Genomic DNA, 17,617 nt, shown 5'->3' with positions numbered 1-17,617 from the left:
GACCAAAATGATTCTACATTTTTGAACATTATTTTTTTGTGCACATGGAGTGAATGTAAGTGTGTGTGACTGTGTGTGTGTGTGTGTGTGTGTGTGTGTGTGTGTGTGTGTGTGTGTGTGTGCGTGTGTGTGTGTGTGTACCGGCTGTGACTCATCATGCTGCCGTGCGATGCCTTGATTAGGATGTAGTCCACATAGAACAAAATATCCATGAAGTCCTCTCGAGTCATGGAGCGACCATCTGCGTACTTCCACTCGTGCTGCACGAACACAAAGGGTCTATTGCAGGTCGAATGACACGAACCAATGGTCTCCGGTCCGGACCCACCTCGGTCATGTCGATCTCGTGGCGCGTCAGTTGACCGATCTGAAGTCCGGGGACGTGACGCGTCATGACGATGTTGCGACCGGGGCCGCCCTTAAGGATCACCTGAGGCTCGTACGAGGAAGGACCGGTCTCGTCTCTTGCCTCGTAGTAAACGGCATATTTCAGCTTCCCGCCGTACGCTGTGATCTGAGGGGTGAGAGCCGACCCTGTTAAAACTGAGGAGTACTTCAAATATTAAAGATCTTCCTACCATGGAGCCTCGGAACTGCTCCGGCAACCTCCAGTAATACGGTTCTGAGAGAATAGAGGAGACCACATCTGTGTGGACCAGGATCTCAGGGTACTGGAAGCTGACTCCACTTCTGGTCTCCATGGTGTTGCCTTTGTCCACCAGGGGGAGCACCGTCTGCTCCGGCCTCAGAGCCAACTGCAGACAAAAATGACTGACTATCAACCAAATGAACAAAATTAAAACAAGTATATTTGTAAATTACTTTTGTTACTTTTTTCTAGAGAGAATTTAAAACCTTTCTGAATACTGGGATGAAGTAAAGCATCATGGGAAATGTAACTGTTTTTTCACTATTTACAATCATTTACAAGTTATATAGATGAAATTGTGTATTCCATGGTTTATTAATGCAAAAAAGAACCTTGAATTATGTCTGCATGACACATGTTTCATGATTCTGGAACACGCCAAAATTACAAACAAGAACTAAAAATATAATTTCCACTTCCTGTTTGCAACATCTTCCAAAATTCGTGGAACTGAATAGAATATGGAAGACCTTCCAAGTTCAGTATTGTCTTCATATTTCCTGGTTTTGTGGTGTTCATCCGGATCCAGGAAGATTTTGAAGGATTCATCATTAACTTGTTCAGCTTCATTTACAGCTAACACAAACGGGAACAGTTGTTAGATCCACTCGTAAGAGGTTTCAAGTGACTTAACCACCTGCCGTTGAGTCGAAGAATTTGAGTCTCTTGCCAAAACACCTTGAGTCATGGAAGTAGTTTTGTGGATGTAACTGTGTAAAGTTTTTCGAGTTTAGATTTTGGTTGAAGGTAAGTGCCGTCTCTTTTCTTATGCATCTTATTATTTTTGGGTTGCTGGATAAAAAGGTAGGAGCCATGAGAACTTGTGGTATAATGGTGGTAGTCTAGTCTTTTTAGCTGTAAGCCAGCGGATAAAAAATATGTTTTTTTTAATCAATTTTTTCTTTTTAACGGCAAGCTGTTTTTAATAAGACCAGCAAAATGAACTCCTTGTTTCTGTGCTCTAGATACAGTTCACGTATGTACATAAAAAGTCAACGTGGATGAATAAGTGGCGTCTCATTCGTGTCTAGACTGCATCCATGTAATGAAGAATGCCTCCAACCTTGTTTGATTCATGTCCTGCTATTCAACTAAACCTCTTCTTCTAGTAAATAGATGTCTGTTTGGGATATAAAACACCAATGTTAGGAGTCAATACCCGAGCGGTAATTAACAAGATGAAATGTGACCGCTTTGATTAGTCGTGTCGCACTTGGACTCAAGGTGAGCGCTTCAGAACAGATAAGCGTCGCGCCTGTCGTATATTTGCTTTTATCATCGGCGCAGACACCAAGGCCGTCAGAAGAGGAAGCCGCATCAATAAAAGCAGCGCGATGATCGTCAGTCAGCGTGAAATATTCCACGCCTGCTTGTTTTAGATGATGTTCTTTATGTTCGGACAGGTTTAATGGCTCGTGCAGTCGTCGCAGAACCAGGAATGATGTGAAGCATTTGAGGAGACCTTGTAGAAAATACTCTTGTAAATGAATCAAAATACCTCAGGTGAGACGTCATGAGATGTGATTAAATACAGATTAAAGGTCATTTTTCTCTCCAGTTTTTTTCAGATTTTCCTACTAGTTTTCTCCACAAGTGTGTTTCTGGAACTTTTTTCTTCTGTTGTACGTGTGTAAGTAAGTAATTTTTATTTGTATAGCTCTTCTAGACCAGGGTCACAAAGCGCTTAAACAATCAAAACAATATTCAATAAAGTATATATTTTAAAGATCAAGATAAAACTGATAACACAACAGAAGTTTCAGAAAATCAAGGAAAAGCCTGAACAAATAAAAACCACTTAAGATGTTTCTTAAAGGAGTCAGTAGACTCCATCAAGCGCAAAGAGAGAGGAAGATTGTTCCAAAGCTTAGGAGCAACAGCCTGGAAGGATTTCTCTCCTCTGGTGTTGACCGCTAGGTTTTTTGGTTGTATCATTTATTTTTCACTATGGGTTTTTGTCCATATCAAAATCAATGTTTTTATTGCATGCATTTACTGGTTTAACCGGTAGAGTTTGCGGACTTCTTTTTCATCTGTTATTTTCTTACCATAAATTGTGTTAATGAGTAATACATTTTGACAAACCCACGTCCAGATAGTTGACAACAATAAGTTCCTCGGTGTGTGTTTAAACTGGACTGATCCTACAACATGAAGCTGGACTCACTGGTGACAAGAGAGGAGATCACTGGACAAACTACTGTCCATCATGATGATGACATCATCCTCTCAACACTGTCATCAGTGAGCAGAGAAGCAGATTCAGCACGAATGCTCCTCCCATGATGCAACACTAATAGACTCAGGGACTCATTCATTTCTTCTATTAGATTTTATAACTCTGAGTTTGGGGGCAGAAGGAGAGAGAAGGGAGGATGTATGTTAAACTTTGTATCCTTTTAGTATCGTTGTGATTATTTTTCATTTGATCAATGCTCTTTTTATTTGCGCTTTGTTCTTGTTTTTATAAAACTTGCCGTACATTCTATCGTTGTTTACTTGAAACTTAATTTCCAGAGGTATTAATAAAGTCCTGAACTCCAGCTTTATTAATTTACAATCAAGTAAATAACTAAATGTAATCAAGAAATTACTTTTTCTTTAAAATGTTGCATAATTTAAATATAAACTGATAAAAAAGAATGATCTTGTATTGGTTCAAAATAATCTTCCTCTACAAGCACAACTCCCTCCGTACATCCCCGCCTCACTCGTGAACAAGACATCGAGATGCTTGAAGTCCTCTTGGAGTTTGAGCACTCTTGAAAAATGAGACTTTGTAAGGACAGAGAAGCAGCAGCGGACAGGCAGTCAATTGAGAATTCTGTTTTTTAATAAAGGGCCTCCATATCTGAACCTCTTGCTCCCAGTGATAAACTCTGTTTCCGTGGTAACCGTGAAGTTGGTGAAAGGCTTTATTTGAAAGACAAACATTCACTTCATTTTATTGTTGATAGAGCGAGTGTTGGGCCGACAGACGGGAGAAAAATGGGGAGTTTATTGGAGAGAGAGGAAGATTTTCTCTGAACCAGTGAGTCGTGAGATTACACTGAGTGGAGTTTGGCACCGACACACACACATACATACTCGCACAAGACACGGGATTACACGCGGAGCGAAGAAGAAGTCCGCCTCACAAATGTCCGCAAACACACACTCTAGGTGTGATAGAATAGAAGCAACGCTCACATTTTTCCAACAGCGGATCTGGTGAGACGATGACTTTGACTCGTGTGTGTTTAGATTTGATCGCAACAAACTGTTGCAACAACAACAAGAGTTAAGTCATTAGTACTTGTTCATGTCTATGATTGATGCCACACTGGCAGCATCAGTTGAAGCTCAACCTCGTCAACTACAATTCTTTACATGTTTTTCTTTTTTCTGCTGTTGAAGTTAGGGAGTTATTTTTTCGCTTTAAGATAAGTTAAATTTTTATTGAAGTAAGTTTTAAAACTTTCTAAATTTCTTACTCACTTTCCAACTTAATGAAGGCCCAAAAAATAAATTAAAACACTTAAATAAATACAAATAGAAAATGTTTAATTTGATAACATGTGATCAAAGTAGTTTCCAAACCCTTAAGTCTTTTTTGCAACAGTTCTGCGAATCCGTCCTGGACTACAAGACGGTCTTTAGCTTCGACAACTTTGTTTTGACGCGGTTCTTATCTTGCGATGTCCCAAAAAACTCTTTTGACCACGAAATAACACATTTTCCTCTAACTCTTGTCAATCTTAACAACTGAAAAATAAGTTTAACAAAAAGGAAGTAATTTAAATGTTCATGTTGTTTAAATGATTTTTAAACTTTGCGAGAATGTGGATAATATATATGAACGTTTTGGGAAGGTTTATTGCATGTTCACTGTCTTTGTCTTGTCACTTTGTCTAAACAAAAAGGATCTGTCTCGCCTGCAGTTAATGCAAAACTCTTCAGCGAGAATTCTGAGCCGCTCTAGTAGAAGAACTCACATTTCTCTGATCCTTAAAACTCTTCACTGGCTGCCAGTTTCTTTCAGGATCAACTTTAAAAATTCTGGTTCTTACTTTCAGATCTAATCATGGTCAGACCTTCCATCAGTGATCTGAAGAAACATCTTAAGACATTCTTATTTGTGCTTTTCTCTGGGACTCCTGTGTTTGTCTTATGTGTCTTGATCTTTTAAAGTATATATTTTAACTGTGTATTGTTTTTGATTGTTAAGTTCTTTGTGACCCTGGTCTAGAAAGATCTTTACAAATAACCTTTACTTACTGTTTTGTTTTAATTCAGGGGTTTAAGAAAGTAACCCCACAATAAATGAGGTACCAGTCTTCACATAATAGAAATTGTTGACGGATGAGATGCACTCACCCACATCCTGATGAGTCCCTGAGCTTCTGCGCACGAGTGCGTCAACCCGTAACAGTAGCATTTGCTGCATCCTAGAGGGTTTTGCACCGACAGCCCAAAGGTGTGAGGCTTGCAGCGACCACAGTTGTCTCCCATCACGTTCTCCTGCAAACGACAAAACATTTCTGTCTTGATCCGATCACCTGCAGAGCGAGGCCCCCCGCGGGCAGACCCGGAGTGATCGACAGGAAGTGAACCAACAACCTCTTAAAGATAGTGGGGTGTGTTTGAGCATGCAGATTTGAGTATGTGTCACTGTGATGGGATCACGGCGTGACAGGTTGTGTGTGTGTGTCAGCAGGTGGGTGACATGACAACATCTAGAACAACCATGACACTGGTCTTGAATGAAAATGAGCAAAAGCTTTTTTTTACGTATTATGCTTTCAAGACTTTATGTTTTTGTTCATAACTTGACACTAATTAAGGAAGAAATTTTGGTTTTGTGTTTCGAGCTCTTCATAAATATGTCTATTTTTTTTTCTCTCTCTGTGTGTTAAACTTGTAGCTGAGACTAAAGAGCTCAAGGGCTGTTTAATTTAATTTTATAATGAAATCAATGAAAGAAAAAATAGAAGTAAATATTTAATAAAGCATAGATTTACAGAAATAGTAAGAGGGAATCAATTTGTTCTAAGATGTTATTTAATTAAAGATATATATACACACACACACACATTTGATTTTAAGGGTTACATAAAAAGCAAATCGTACAAAATCCTGGGTTGATATACTTCATGATGCATAATTAATTACGTTTATTTTATTCCTTTTGTTCACACGCACGATTTTTGTATGCATTTTAAATAAAACTTAATGTATAGTTATGCTCAAATTACTTTTTATTAGATTTGATTAGTATTATATATTTAAGGGTCATTCTTTTTTTCTTTTTTTTACAAGTTTATTACAAGTAAAAGTGAAAAAACTCAAGTAAAAAATGGTGATTATAATAGACCAAGGTACAATTTAGGGGATATTGACTACATTCTTCTTAGACTGTTCTATAATGAAACAAGGTTGAAGTGTCACTAGATATAATATCAGCAACATGATGGTTTGGAAATACTATTTATGGAGATACTTGTCATCCAGTAGTGAGAAACATCTGTGTGAAAGTATTGTGTGTTTTACCTTGCAGCTACACTTGCCGGTCCGCTCCGCACAGCCGCACACTCCTCTCTCCACGTCACACGTCTGGCTGTCTGACCCGGCGACGACGCAAGCACACATCGTGCACTGAGGAGCGACACAAATGTTGTCAACACAAACTTTCCAGCCGTCCTCGATCCTCACCGTACGTGAGCACATTCTCCGAGATGTTGTCACGAATCAAAGACTTGATATACATTTTTTACAATCTGAGAGTTGGAATAAAAACATTTAGATTATATTGATCCTTTGAATAATCTCCTGCTCTGCACACACAACTACACAATAGATCACATTGATAAGTCACTCTCACTCTTTAAACACCATAAATACAGTGTGTTCTTCATTGTGTTTCCTCATCTAAATTTCTCTAAATTGTATTTTCTTACAAAGTTACATCACTATCCTATAGTTTTCAACCAAATTGATTAAATTATTCTTGATAAATAATTTCCACTGTATGTGTTTAAATTCTTTCCCCATAGTTGTCAAGGTAATAGTAATGTCAATTATTGTGTGAAGTAGTATTTCACTTTTCCCCCTTAAATCATTTTTCTGTATATTATTTCAACTGTTTTTTTTTGTTGTTTTTAAAGTTGTTTTTTTTAAAACATGTGTAAGTAATTCAACATCTCCGACTTTATAAAGACCCTTTTTGATTGAATGATTATTTTTGTTAATAAAAAAAACTCATAAATATTGTGTCCCTTTTTACTCTCAATATCATTTACTAATATCGATTTTTTTATATTTTTCAGGACTGAACAGGTTAAAAAATGTTTTTATTTTTTGTAAATTTGTTATTTATGTACCAATTATTAGCTTCTTCCTTAGATCCAACAGTTGACATGATTTTTATACAAATGCAGAAACCTGCCTCAAATAAAAAAGAACCCTTAAGGAACAAAGTAAAAACCTAGCAGGCAGGTGGAATGAATAAATGGATTGTCGGGTCTAAACTCTAATAATGTTGTAACTACATCAGCAGCTCTTCATTTCTCCTCATCAGCACGAGCTTCTCCGTGACCGAGGAGGATCTAATATTCCCTCGGCTTCGGGCGCTGAGAAATGAATATTCCTGGTGTCGGTTCAGATCCCGTACCTGAGGGAAATCTCGGTGTCCCAGCTGACACTCGTTGCACTTCTCTCCTCTGAAGGAGTGATGACACTGACAGCAGCCGGTGTTGATGTTGCACTGTTGTGTCACCGAACCAATCGCACTGCAGCCGCAATCCTGCTCCGAGCAAACAGGAACACAATTTCAATAAACATATCATTCATTTATTTATCTATAGTATATATCGATATATTATACGTATATATCCATGGTATCCATTAAACTATAGTTTATATCAGTAGTATCCATCTAAAGTATGGTATCATCTAAAGTTTGGTATCATTCAAAGTATGCCTCTACAGTATCTATGGTACCATAGATAGACAGATAGATGGGTACCATAGATAAATGGATACCATAGATGGATGGATAAATGGATGGATGGATACCATAGATTGATGGATAGATAGATAGATGGGTACAATAGATAAATGGATAGTTGGGTACCATAGATAGATGGATAGATGGGTACTATAGATAGATAAATCGGTACCATTGATAGATGGATAGATGGGTACTATAGATAGATGGATAGATGGGTACTATAGATAGATAAATCGGTACCATTGATAGATGGATAGATGGGTACTATAGATAGATGGATAGATGGGTTCTATAGATAGATAAATCGGTACCATTGATAGATGGATAGATGGGTACTATAGATAGATGGATAGATGGGTTCTATAGATAGATAAATCGGTACCATTGATAGATGGATATATTGGTACTATAGATAGATGGATAGATGGGTACTATAGATAGATGGGTGGATAGATAGATAAATCGGTACCATAGATAGATGGATAGACGACCGATCGATGGTACAGATTGATCTATCTACCTTTCTATCTATCTATGGTACTTATCTATCCATATATCAATGGTTCCGATCTATCTATCCATCCATCCATGGTACCAATCTATCCAATTACCCATGGTACCCATCTATTCATCTATCTATGGTACCCATCTATCCATCTAAATATGTATAGTTGTCCAAAAATAACACTAAGCGTCAGATAGTTCTACCAAGTTAAGACAGTACTCAAGCTTTGCCAATCGACAAGCCTGTTAAGGTAAAAAAATTCAAATAAATGGAAGAAAATGTAAAGTAAAACTCAGTGAACCACCAGTTGAACAAGCCTGCTCTAGACATTCTAAAAAAACTAGACAAACTCCAGCAGGTCTGAGTTGATTTTAAGTCTAAACAAACAATATTGTTGGTGGAGCTCTGAGGAGAGGATTTGAATTCCTCTCCAGCAGCGAACGAATAACTTCTGTGAGCCGCTAACTTATGAAACGGAGTAAATTTGAGCGCATGACAGGTGCTTCCAGCAGGAAACCTCCTCCTGGAATACCAATTAGTGGAGGAGGTAGTTGGATGAGTTCTCAGACGTTGTGGTGCAGCTTCATGACAAACACTTTTTTAAGGTTCGTTTGTTTATCAGCGATAATGAAGAGTGTGAACGCTCAAACCTTGCAGCCCGTCATGATGTCGTGACCCCAGTGGTTTGGGGCGCAGCGGTCGCATCGCTCTCCGATGGTGTTGGGAGGACAGATGCACTGCCCGGTGCTCGCGTCGCAGTTGTTGCCCACGTGGCTGCACTGACAAGCTGGAGGAGGAGGAGAAAGTTTGTGTCGTCAAGAGCTTCCTCTCTTTCAGTGTCGTGGCCTCACGTGTGCAGCCGCCCTCCTGGAAGTTGAAGTGTCCTCGGGCGCAGCGGTCGCACTTGGGCCCGGTGACGCCGGGCTGGCAGCGGCACTGACCGTTCTCGTCGCAGTCGAACGACTTGGAGCCGAAGGAGTTGCAGTGACACGGGATGCAGTGGCCGCCGGTGGCGATGCCGTGCGTCTGAGCCTGAGGAAGCACGCCACAGGTGAGAGGAAGTAAGAGGATGGAGGTACCTCCTTCGTGGTCCAGTACTTGATCAGTCGTGAAGTTAGGAACCACAAAACCATGCAATCACTACACAATATTTCAGAGGTCAACACATGCCTGTTCAGTTAATTTTATTAACTCTGGAAAATGTGTTTTCTTATGAAATAAAATGGTAATTACTTGTTTGGAAATCTTGATAGAGCCTTGTGAGAACAAGGATGCCATTTTAGTTTTCTGGGAGATTTAGGATTACCACCATTGTGTTGTCAGTGTTTTCTCACAGGAATAAAAACACCAGGGAGCTTCGAGGCCAGCATGAACCGTGTTTACGTAGTCATCCATTTGAAGGGATGCTTTTGATGCTGGCTCTCAACAGAGCTACCTGCTACGTTGTACATATATTATTCTTCAGTTCAATAACAAAACATAGCAGTTCCAGCATTATTTGATTAGACTTGCCAACTATCTATATTCATTTATTCATATTTTTTACTATTAGAACAGAAAGTAATGTTTAACTTATTGCTAAACTGTCGGGCTTCAATAGTTGACATTTATCATTTTATTTATATCAGATTGAGGACATGTGTTACTATTTTGATGAAAAAATGTTATACTGAAATAATGTATTTATTATGTATTAAATGCAGTACACCATAACCGTAATGCGGTTGCCAGGAAACAACGAATATAAAAAGAAAATTCCATAAACAGAAAAGAGGACGACGGAATAGAAGATAAAAGATTTAGTTTGAAGGGAAAACACAGATAAGTTTGATGGATTGAGCCTTCAAAAAGTAAAAGATAATATCAAAATCACACTCATGCTTCCTGGTAATTCAGAAAGTCTGTGTTTAAGGTGATCTTCTATGATGCACACGAGCCAAACCTCCACAGCACCCTCAACTGCAAGCTGCCACAGTTACCCCTGAGCTGGGCCGGTACGCCCCCCTCGGACAGCCTCCCGTACGAGAGCTCCCCCCCCATCGCTGCTGCACGGCCTCCACGGGCACGCGCTCGATGGGCCGCCTCGTCTCCCGCCGCTCGTACCCGAGGCGGCGCAGGTCACAGCGTCGGCCCACGAAGCCGGGGCGACAGATGCAGCGGCCCTCGACGTCGCAGCGCCGAGACACCGAGCCGTGAGGGCTGCAGCGACACGGGACGCACTCCTCGTTCTCGGCGTCCCACCAGCAGTTTGGCTGGACCGCCACGGTGAAGAAACGACAAATACACTTAACGACACTTGTGCGGGGGTCCGCTGACGGATGGAAACCTGGATCTTGAGGAAAGACTTGAACCAAAGGGAAGTTTCAAACACGTACCATGCACTCGTCGCACTGTCGTCCAATCACGTTCTCCCTGCACTGACACTGGCCGCTCTCCTGGTTGCAGGCTTCAGAGATGGATCCGTTGGTGTGACACTGACAGGCTGTGGGAGTGAGATATCACTACATCAGAATCAAACGGTTATATGTGGAAACTTTCTCTGCAGTTTCCCAATGTGAAAAAAACTGCTTTTCCCCGATGTTATACATCGACTGAGCACACATGATGATGGAAAAAACCACTACACACACACTGGATTTTGTCTGTTCCAGAGTATTTTACTGTTTTTAGAATTTTAGTTCCTTAGAGTGTGGATGTCTGTATTTGTTTCTTTACAAGCATCTTCTGTGGAACCATTTCTAACAGTTCTTACTTAGAGCAATGTTGACAAATTGCCAGATACTGATAGAGTAACTTGTGATGGATAAGGGTGTAAAAGGGGAAACATTTTAACAATTCTACAGCTGAATAATCACGCCAAAAAGCAAAAGTAGATCACATGACGTTAGACAGAGGTCAGCCTATGGTCCAACTCGGTCCAACTTTTTCTGCACTAACGCTGGACTTGAACCTAAAGATTGATGAATTCACCCTTATCTTAAGCTCTTTTTGTTTGGCCTTTACTTTGTTATTTTATTACATCAATATGACACAATACACGGTCTTGGAAAATAATATGTAAGTACTAGTAAGTAAGTAAGTCATTTATATTTGTAAAGCTTTTCTTGAAGGAGTCAGTAGATCATCAAACACAGAGATCGTTCCAAAGCTTAGGAGCAACAGTCTGGAAGGATTTCTCTCTGGTCCGGAAGCGAGATCATGAATAGATCTGAAAGTAAGAACCAGAATTTTAAAGTTGATCCTGAAAGAAACGGGCAGCCAGTGAAGAGATTTAAGGATCGGAGAAATGTGAGTTCTTCTACTAGAGCGGCTCAGAATTCTCGCAGCAGTGTTTTTTGTGCGGCTGTTTGGACCTGCGCCCTACTCGTTATAAAATGTTATCATTGCTTCGACTCGATCAAAATGATTCCATTGTGTTAAGTCAGGTAATGACAAAAATGTTCTGTACAATATTAACTGGCGGAGGAAGTACGTTCTGTTTCCAATCACTTCCACTTCATTAGAAATGGGATTAAAAGCTTCAACATCAAAGCGTCCGTCTGGTGGCGGCACTGAGACACACAAACACGTCATACACATACACACAGGATCCTTAAGAAAAATAAAAACATAACTCATGTCGACGCTGCTGTGACATGAGACGCAGGCAGCAGGCGGGTCCTGGTTGAAGAGTGAGAGGAAGGGGGGGCGACAGATGTCCGCGAACACAAACGTGAATACGTCCATCTCTGCTTCACACACGGATTTGGTGAGGCGTGTGTGCCGCCCACACGTGCACGACCAAACTCCCACTCACCCAGGCATGCAAATGTAAAGCTCATCCTACACTAAAGCCAACCAATCAGCAGCGAGGTGTGTGAACGTGTGCGTTCTCCCCTCTCGCCGTCAGGCTTCACCCCTTCCGGGGGCCATCTGGACCCCGTTCTGTCGGACGCCACGCTTCGGTCGCTGTTCAGAGATGAAACGTTTCTTTTGGTTGGCAAATTTAAAATCTGTAACACCACAGCTATCACGTTGAGTGATCAGCGGTCGGTCTTCGACTGATGGGTGAAGAGTCGACGAGGTACAATCATCTTAAAATATGTTTTTTATCCACTACAGAGCCCACATACGGAGATAAAAACAAATCTTTAAGTTTGCACTTCACTCAAGATGATCCTTGAACTGCTCTTTGTCTGGACTGAGTCTGATTTTCGTTTTCGGCCTTTTAAAAGTCACAAATCCTTATCAGCTTCTGCCTCATTTTTCTGAATCTGACGTAATCCGCCGAAAAATTACACTAGCACGCTTTCAAGTCCATACAAGCACCTTAAAGGGGCAAAACGATATTTTAAACTAAATTACATTACCATTGTGTTTTTCATTTTTAAATTATTTGCCGCTCAAGATGATCCTCGACCTTCTGTCAAACCACACTAGATGCTTTCCTGCTGCGAACCATCAGCTTGGACACACTTCACAAAAATCTATTTTCCTGTTGCATAGCCAAGCTGAGCCAAGCACTGTGTGCTTGGAGCAGGGTATGGAACTTTAGTGTATTTGCGGCACCGATCGAAATACTTGGATAGTACAGAGTATCGAAACATGCTTCTCCAAAAGTTTGAAAATTAAATATTTTTTTAACGTTCGTACTATGTATAATGTTATTGTCATTTTGTCATAATTGATCTTATAAAATTGGTATCGGTCAAAGATTTGTTGAGGAACCAGTATCGAATTGTCGGTATCTTTATTGTTAATGTGATTAATAGTCTGTTTGAACCAAAGCGTTCAGGAAGCAATGAAGACAAACACGTATGTCTCATATTGGGTAAAGCAATGATAGTAAGTGAAGAAAGTTGAATTAAGGTTGACCAAGCATTCAAATTCAAATCTGGGCGAATGAGAGGTTACGAGAGCGGACTCCATTATGACATAATAATGGCTTCACAAGAACGCATGCTTTTTTCTGTATACACTTCCCTTGGAGGTGGAGACTTCCTGGATTCATGACACAGCATGACAAACATCCACATTTTACAGCAAAGTGGTCAACAAGATTGATCTCCAGAAAATAATTTCAGTGGGCGGGGCTTAAGCTCATCTTCCAATATCAATATTTCAATGAAAAGAGAGTTTAGTACGAGCAGACACTGATGATACAATAGAGGTCATACAATATCCATTTAACACACACTTAAAACAACAGTTGACCTTTAATCGTTCTTCACCTCCTCACTCTTCGACGGCGGCTTCAGCCGTCAGCGGCGCAACAAATCATCCTCTCCGTTATTAGAGTTTGAAGACGACTAATGAAATCTGCAGGCGTCTCTCCAGAGCAATGAAACTCATCGACGAGACGAGCGCTGGCGCTAATTACAATCAAACAAGTCACAGGTGTGGAAACAGATTCTTCATCGCCGTTTAAACTCGATGCGGGTCTAATCAGGGCCGACGTTCAGGGCCGTCTCCGAGGTCCTCGTAGGTGTGGGGGGGACAACGGTGAAGAAATGTGTTTGGTCATTTCAAACTCTAGACATGTTTTCCAAATATTGAATGTGTGACTGATATTTTGTACTATTAAACCGGTGGTCATTCAAGAAAAGGCCTTAAACCCAATTTCTAAATAACAAAGTTTAACAAGAGATAAAATAAACACAATAACCTGAAGGCTCAAGCGGAATAATAGCTTCTGTTATTTTCCAATCTGCAATATTCTACGAGTGAAATGTTTATCAATAAAGGTAAATTGAGTCAGCTTGGTTACCCTCTCATGGGTGCAATAACGAAAGTGCTCTGTAGATCAAATATTAAGCAAGTTAGAAACTTTTTTCAAAGTCCCAAGTCCTCGAACGTTCCTCAAGCCATTAGCAGCTTCCACGTCGTTTTCAAAAATCTTACGTGACCTGACGAAAAATGACGCTAGCACCCTTTGAAGTCCCAATTAATTAAAATACTTTAAACTAAGACTAAAATATTTTTGACGGTTTGGTATTTTATGAAAATCTCCAGGCAAGGCCAGGTACTTCAACTGGAGTATTTATACTTTAAAGCTCATTTCAACCCTACATATTTCGGGTTATCTCTCGGAACTGTGCACTTAATATTTACTTCTTCATTACGTTTCAATTTTATTTACTTCTAATTTGACTTATTCATACCTGCTGAACACTTCCTCGTAACCCACTCTCTTTTTTACGCTTTTGTCAAATTTCCTGTTTCTGTTGAATAATGACAAATCGAGGGCTTTTTAAAACAAGTTTCTTTGAAACCCAGATTATAATTTCTATGGTTATTATGCTCTCGTTTCATTTTTTTTTAAGTCCGAGGCTGCGACTAAACAAGTATATTCTGTAACGCACTCGTTGAGAACCAGTGCCTTCAACCGAGTGGAGTTGAAAACGGTCTCTACTTAAACAGACGACACGAGAGTGCGGCTCATTAGAAACAGTAAGATGAGAGTTGTGAGCTTTCCAACAGATTCCTAAATGGTGTATCGATCCGGAGTATGAAGCCTTCAATAAGTGTCGGACACGAGGAAGCATAATTATATTATCGAATGACTGCAGATCCACTTTGTTCCACTGATTGGACAAAGACTGACAAAGCAATTCATAGATCTTCCCCGAGCGCTGCCCCGAGACCCTTCCCCGGGCCCGCGAGATCGCTCATTATCGAACATATTCTCAAGAGCGATGGCTCCGTGGTCAAGTTTGCGCATGAACCCACTGTCCTGAAATTAAAGCTCATATCGGATAGAGACGGCGAAGCGTTGAAGAATGCCGGGACTCCGGCGAGCTAATAGAGCACAAATGGACTCGGTCTGAACTCTGTGTCTCCACTCAATAAAATTCATTATGACCGGGCGGTGGACAGAAAGAGGGAGCGAGTTATTGTGTTTTAATAATTCCTGCTGGTCTTTTGTCATTCGCGAAGGATCAATAAGAACCCTCCGTCTCCCGGACGCGAGCAGCCAATCAGCGCTGTCGTGGAGCCATAGATCAGGCTGATCAATCGATAACCATTTAGCTGGGTTGAGAGGGGAAACAACTACAGAACAATGAACTATCAAATACGCATTAATACCGCACGCCGACCCGTCTACCTGCCTCTCCGGAAGTTTCATCCGTCTGTCTCCGTGCCGCCAGTAAAGACTTAACAAACAAGCACCATCTGTGTTAGCTGCCATCTTACCTACCGTCTTCCTGCCGCTATATCTTTTTATTCGCGCTCACCAACGCAGCTGGAGTCACCGAGACGCTCCGACATCGCACCTCCTGCTAGCACATCTGTTTGCACCATCACACTCCAGATGCTACGCTAGCTACTTAACAAATTCGTGGAGGGATTAAAGGTGTCATTTAGCCGAAAAATAAATCTTACTCAGCCGCTCATGCTATTCAGTGCGATGAGTCTACTCTAGGCACTCCGGTTTCCTCCCACAGTCCGAAAACATACAGAGGTTTATTGGGAACTTGGGGACATTTTCTGTAGGTATGAGTGTGTGTGTGAATGACTGTGTCTTTGTGAGCCCTGGGACAGATTGGCTTCCTGTCCAGGGTGTCCCCCGCCTCTCACCCCAAGACGCTTGGATAGTCCCAGTCCCCCTGTGACCCCCACAAGCGAGTAGGCAAGGTAAAAATGAATTAATGTCTTCAACCATTTCAAAAAGTTCGTCACAAGCAAGAATTAGTATTTAGGAATAAGCATTTACATTTGTGTTGATTAAAATTATTTTGTTGGATCTAAACAGTTGTATTGTAACAATGTAAAATGTTAGTATTTACATTCTCTGGTTGAATACAACAGTTTAAACTGATACATTTAGCCTCTTTTTGGGGAAAAAGGAAAAAAGAATAAATAAATGCGTGTCTTGTGATGAGAACTATAAAAGACTACGACAGAAATGGACAGAATTTATCCTCATTTACATTCACCAAAAAAAGATAAATCATGAATTATTTTCTTTTTCAAAACCCCCAAAATAAACTTTAACCATCATCTCATTAATTGTTCAATGTGGTGTGTTCAAGTGCAGGAATTTCTACTAGCATTCAATAACGTGGGTCAAACAAAAAAACGTTTTTTTTACTGAAGTAACTCAACTAACTAAACTAATCAGTAAAACATTTTGGCTTCAAAGAAAAATCATTTTTAGATGAAAAAGATTCCATAAATGAATTGAGACATAAAAGTTACTTCAGTGTTGAGACTGTGTGCCTGTGGTTCTTGGATCTATAACTAAAAAAGAGTGATGAAAATCCTTGGAACTGAACATTTTTAAAGTGTTTCTTATGACAAAATGATAAATGGGTTTAAGAAAGAGGAGTGAGAAACATTTGTGTCGATATTCTTACCTTATTATTGCGTCTTTTTCAGTATTTCTGGTCTCATTCAACTCAATAAATGGAATATAATCCTTAGATTTAACATTTAAAAGATGAATTCAAATGACAAAACATAGGGTCACACAAGGTAACCAAACACAAAATGACCCGAAGACATGGTGACATAAAAGTCCCGTCAGTAAAGCCCATTTCAGATTGTGTCAATAAGAAAAAACTTACGCTGACAGTTCTTGGCCGTGATGGCGTCGCCGTAGTAACCGTCCGCACAACCGTCACAGGCGGGACCCCCGTAGCCGAGGCGGCAACGCAGACACTGTCCTGTGTTTGGATCACAGCTGCCGGGTACAGACATGTCGAGGTTACCATGGCAATCGCAGGGCTGGCACGAGCCTCCGGGTACACTGGGCTGCCCGTGATATCCGTTGGAGCATCTAGGAGGCAGGAGAGAGACACGGTTAGGATCCGCGGGTACAAGAGTGGCACCATCTTCCTTGGATGACAATTTAAATAATATGTCTTGAGAAAACGCAAGTTTTATTAAAATGCCATCTGCTTCTGAAGCCTGTCACCAGGGTCTTGTAAATGCAAACAAAGGGAACCTTCCAGCAAGATTGTCTCTTTAAAGAGATATAAGCACATGTTTCAATTTGCCTTGCAAAGCCGAGCGAGGCCAAACAGTAACCCGAGGGCGATGGATCGTGACGACAGCTACAGAAGCCAAGTATGAGATTATATTAGAGCTGAGACTGCATCAAGGAAAACCCTCACCTCACCCTCACATGTTATTCCCTTTGTCCTAGTTTTAACAAAAACATTTTAAACTTGATCAATAGAATTTTGGACTGAAGGCCTTATCTTGGCTGGTGAGCACGATATCAAGGGTGGTTGTCCACCCTGACCTCACAAGGGCAACGTTTTTTAAACGAAGCCTCCATCTTGGAAAGTAAGAGTCTTCCGTCTCAAGCAGATAATCTGTGTGTTCCTTTCCTTTAATATCAGTTTGATTTATAATGGAAGTCTCTGTATAATTGTTGACATCTATAACCTCTGTTTCTTATCTTATCCCTTGGCCCAAAATATATATGCAGTGGTGGAGGTCATCACAAATGCATTTTTTTTTGTAACTTTCGGGTCCTCTTGACCCAGTG

General features: G+C 40.5%; 1 protein-coding gene across 3 annotated transcripts in view; it reads right to left on the bottom strand.

The window, feature by feature from the left end:
• The window catches only part of lama2 (laminin, alpha 2), a 158,828-nt gene that overhangs the window by 49,991 nt on the left and 91,220 nt on the right, over nucleotides 1-17,617 (bottom strand). For 2 of the 3 annotated variants that reach the window (XM_087804982.1, XM_087804983.1), the window contains exons 21-30: nucleotides 16,689-16,900; nucleotides 10,518-10,624; nucleotides 8,994-9,174; nucleotides 8,793-8,929; nucleotides 7,299-7,430; nucleotides 6,179-6,283; nucleotides 5,006-5,149; nucleotides 579-755; nucleotides 329-514; nucleotides 142-260 (exon numbers count right to left, since the gene is read on the bottom strand). In XM_087804982.1, the coding sequence (XP_087661108.1) occupies nucleotides 142-260; nucleotides 329-514; nucleotides 579-755; nucleotides 5,006-5,149; nucleotides 6,179-6,283; nucleotides 7,299-7,430; nucleotides 8,793-8,929; nucleotides 8,994-9,174; nucleotides 10,518-10,624; nucleotides 16,689-16,900 (1,500 nt within the window). Of the gene's footprint in view, nucleotides 1-141; nucleotides 261-328; nucleotides 515-578; nucleotides 756-5,005; nucleotides 5,150-6,178; nucleotides 6,284-7,298; nucleotides 7,431-8,792; nucleotides 8,930-8,993; nucleotides 9,175-10,121; nucleotides 10,395-10,517; nucleotides 10,625-16,688; nucleotides 16,901-17,617 lie in introns of all 3 variants that reach the window. The other variant, XM_087804981.1, reaches the window with a different exon arrangement.

Source organism: Callionymus lyra, chromosome 13 (genome assembly GCF_982586985.1).
Source record: "Callionymus lyra chromosome 13, fCalLyr1.hap1.1, whole genome shotgun sequence".
NCBI lineage: Eukaryota > Metazoa > Chordata > Actinopteri > Syngnathiformes > Callionymidae > Callionymus > Callionymus lyra.
This window is presented reverse-complemented; position numbering and strand designations above follow the sequence as displayed.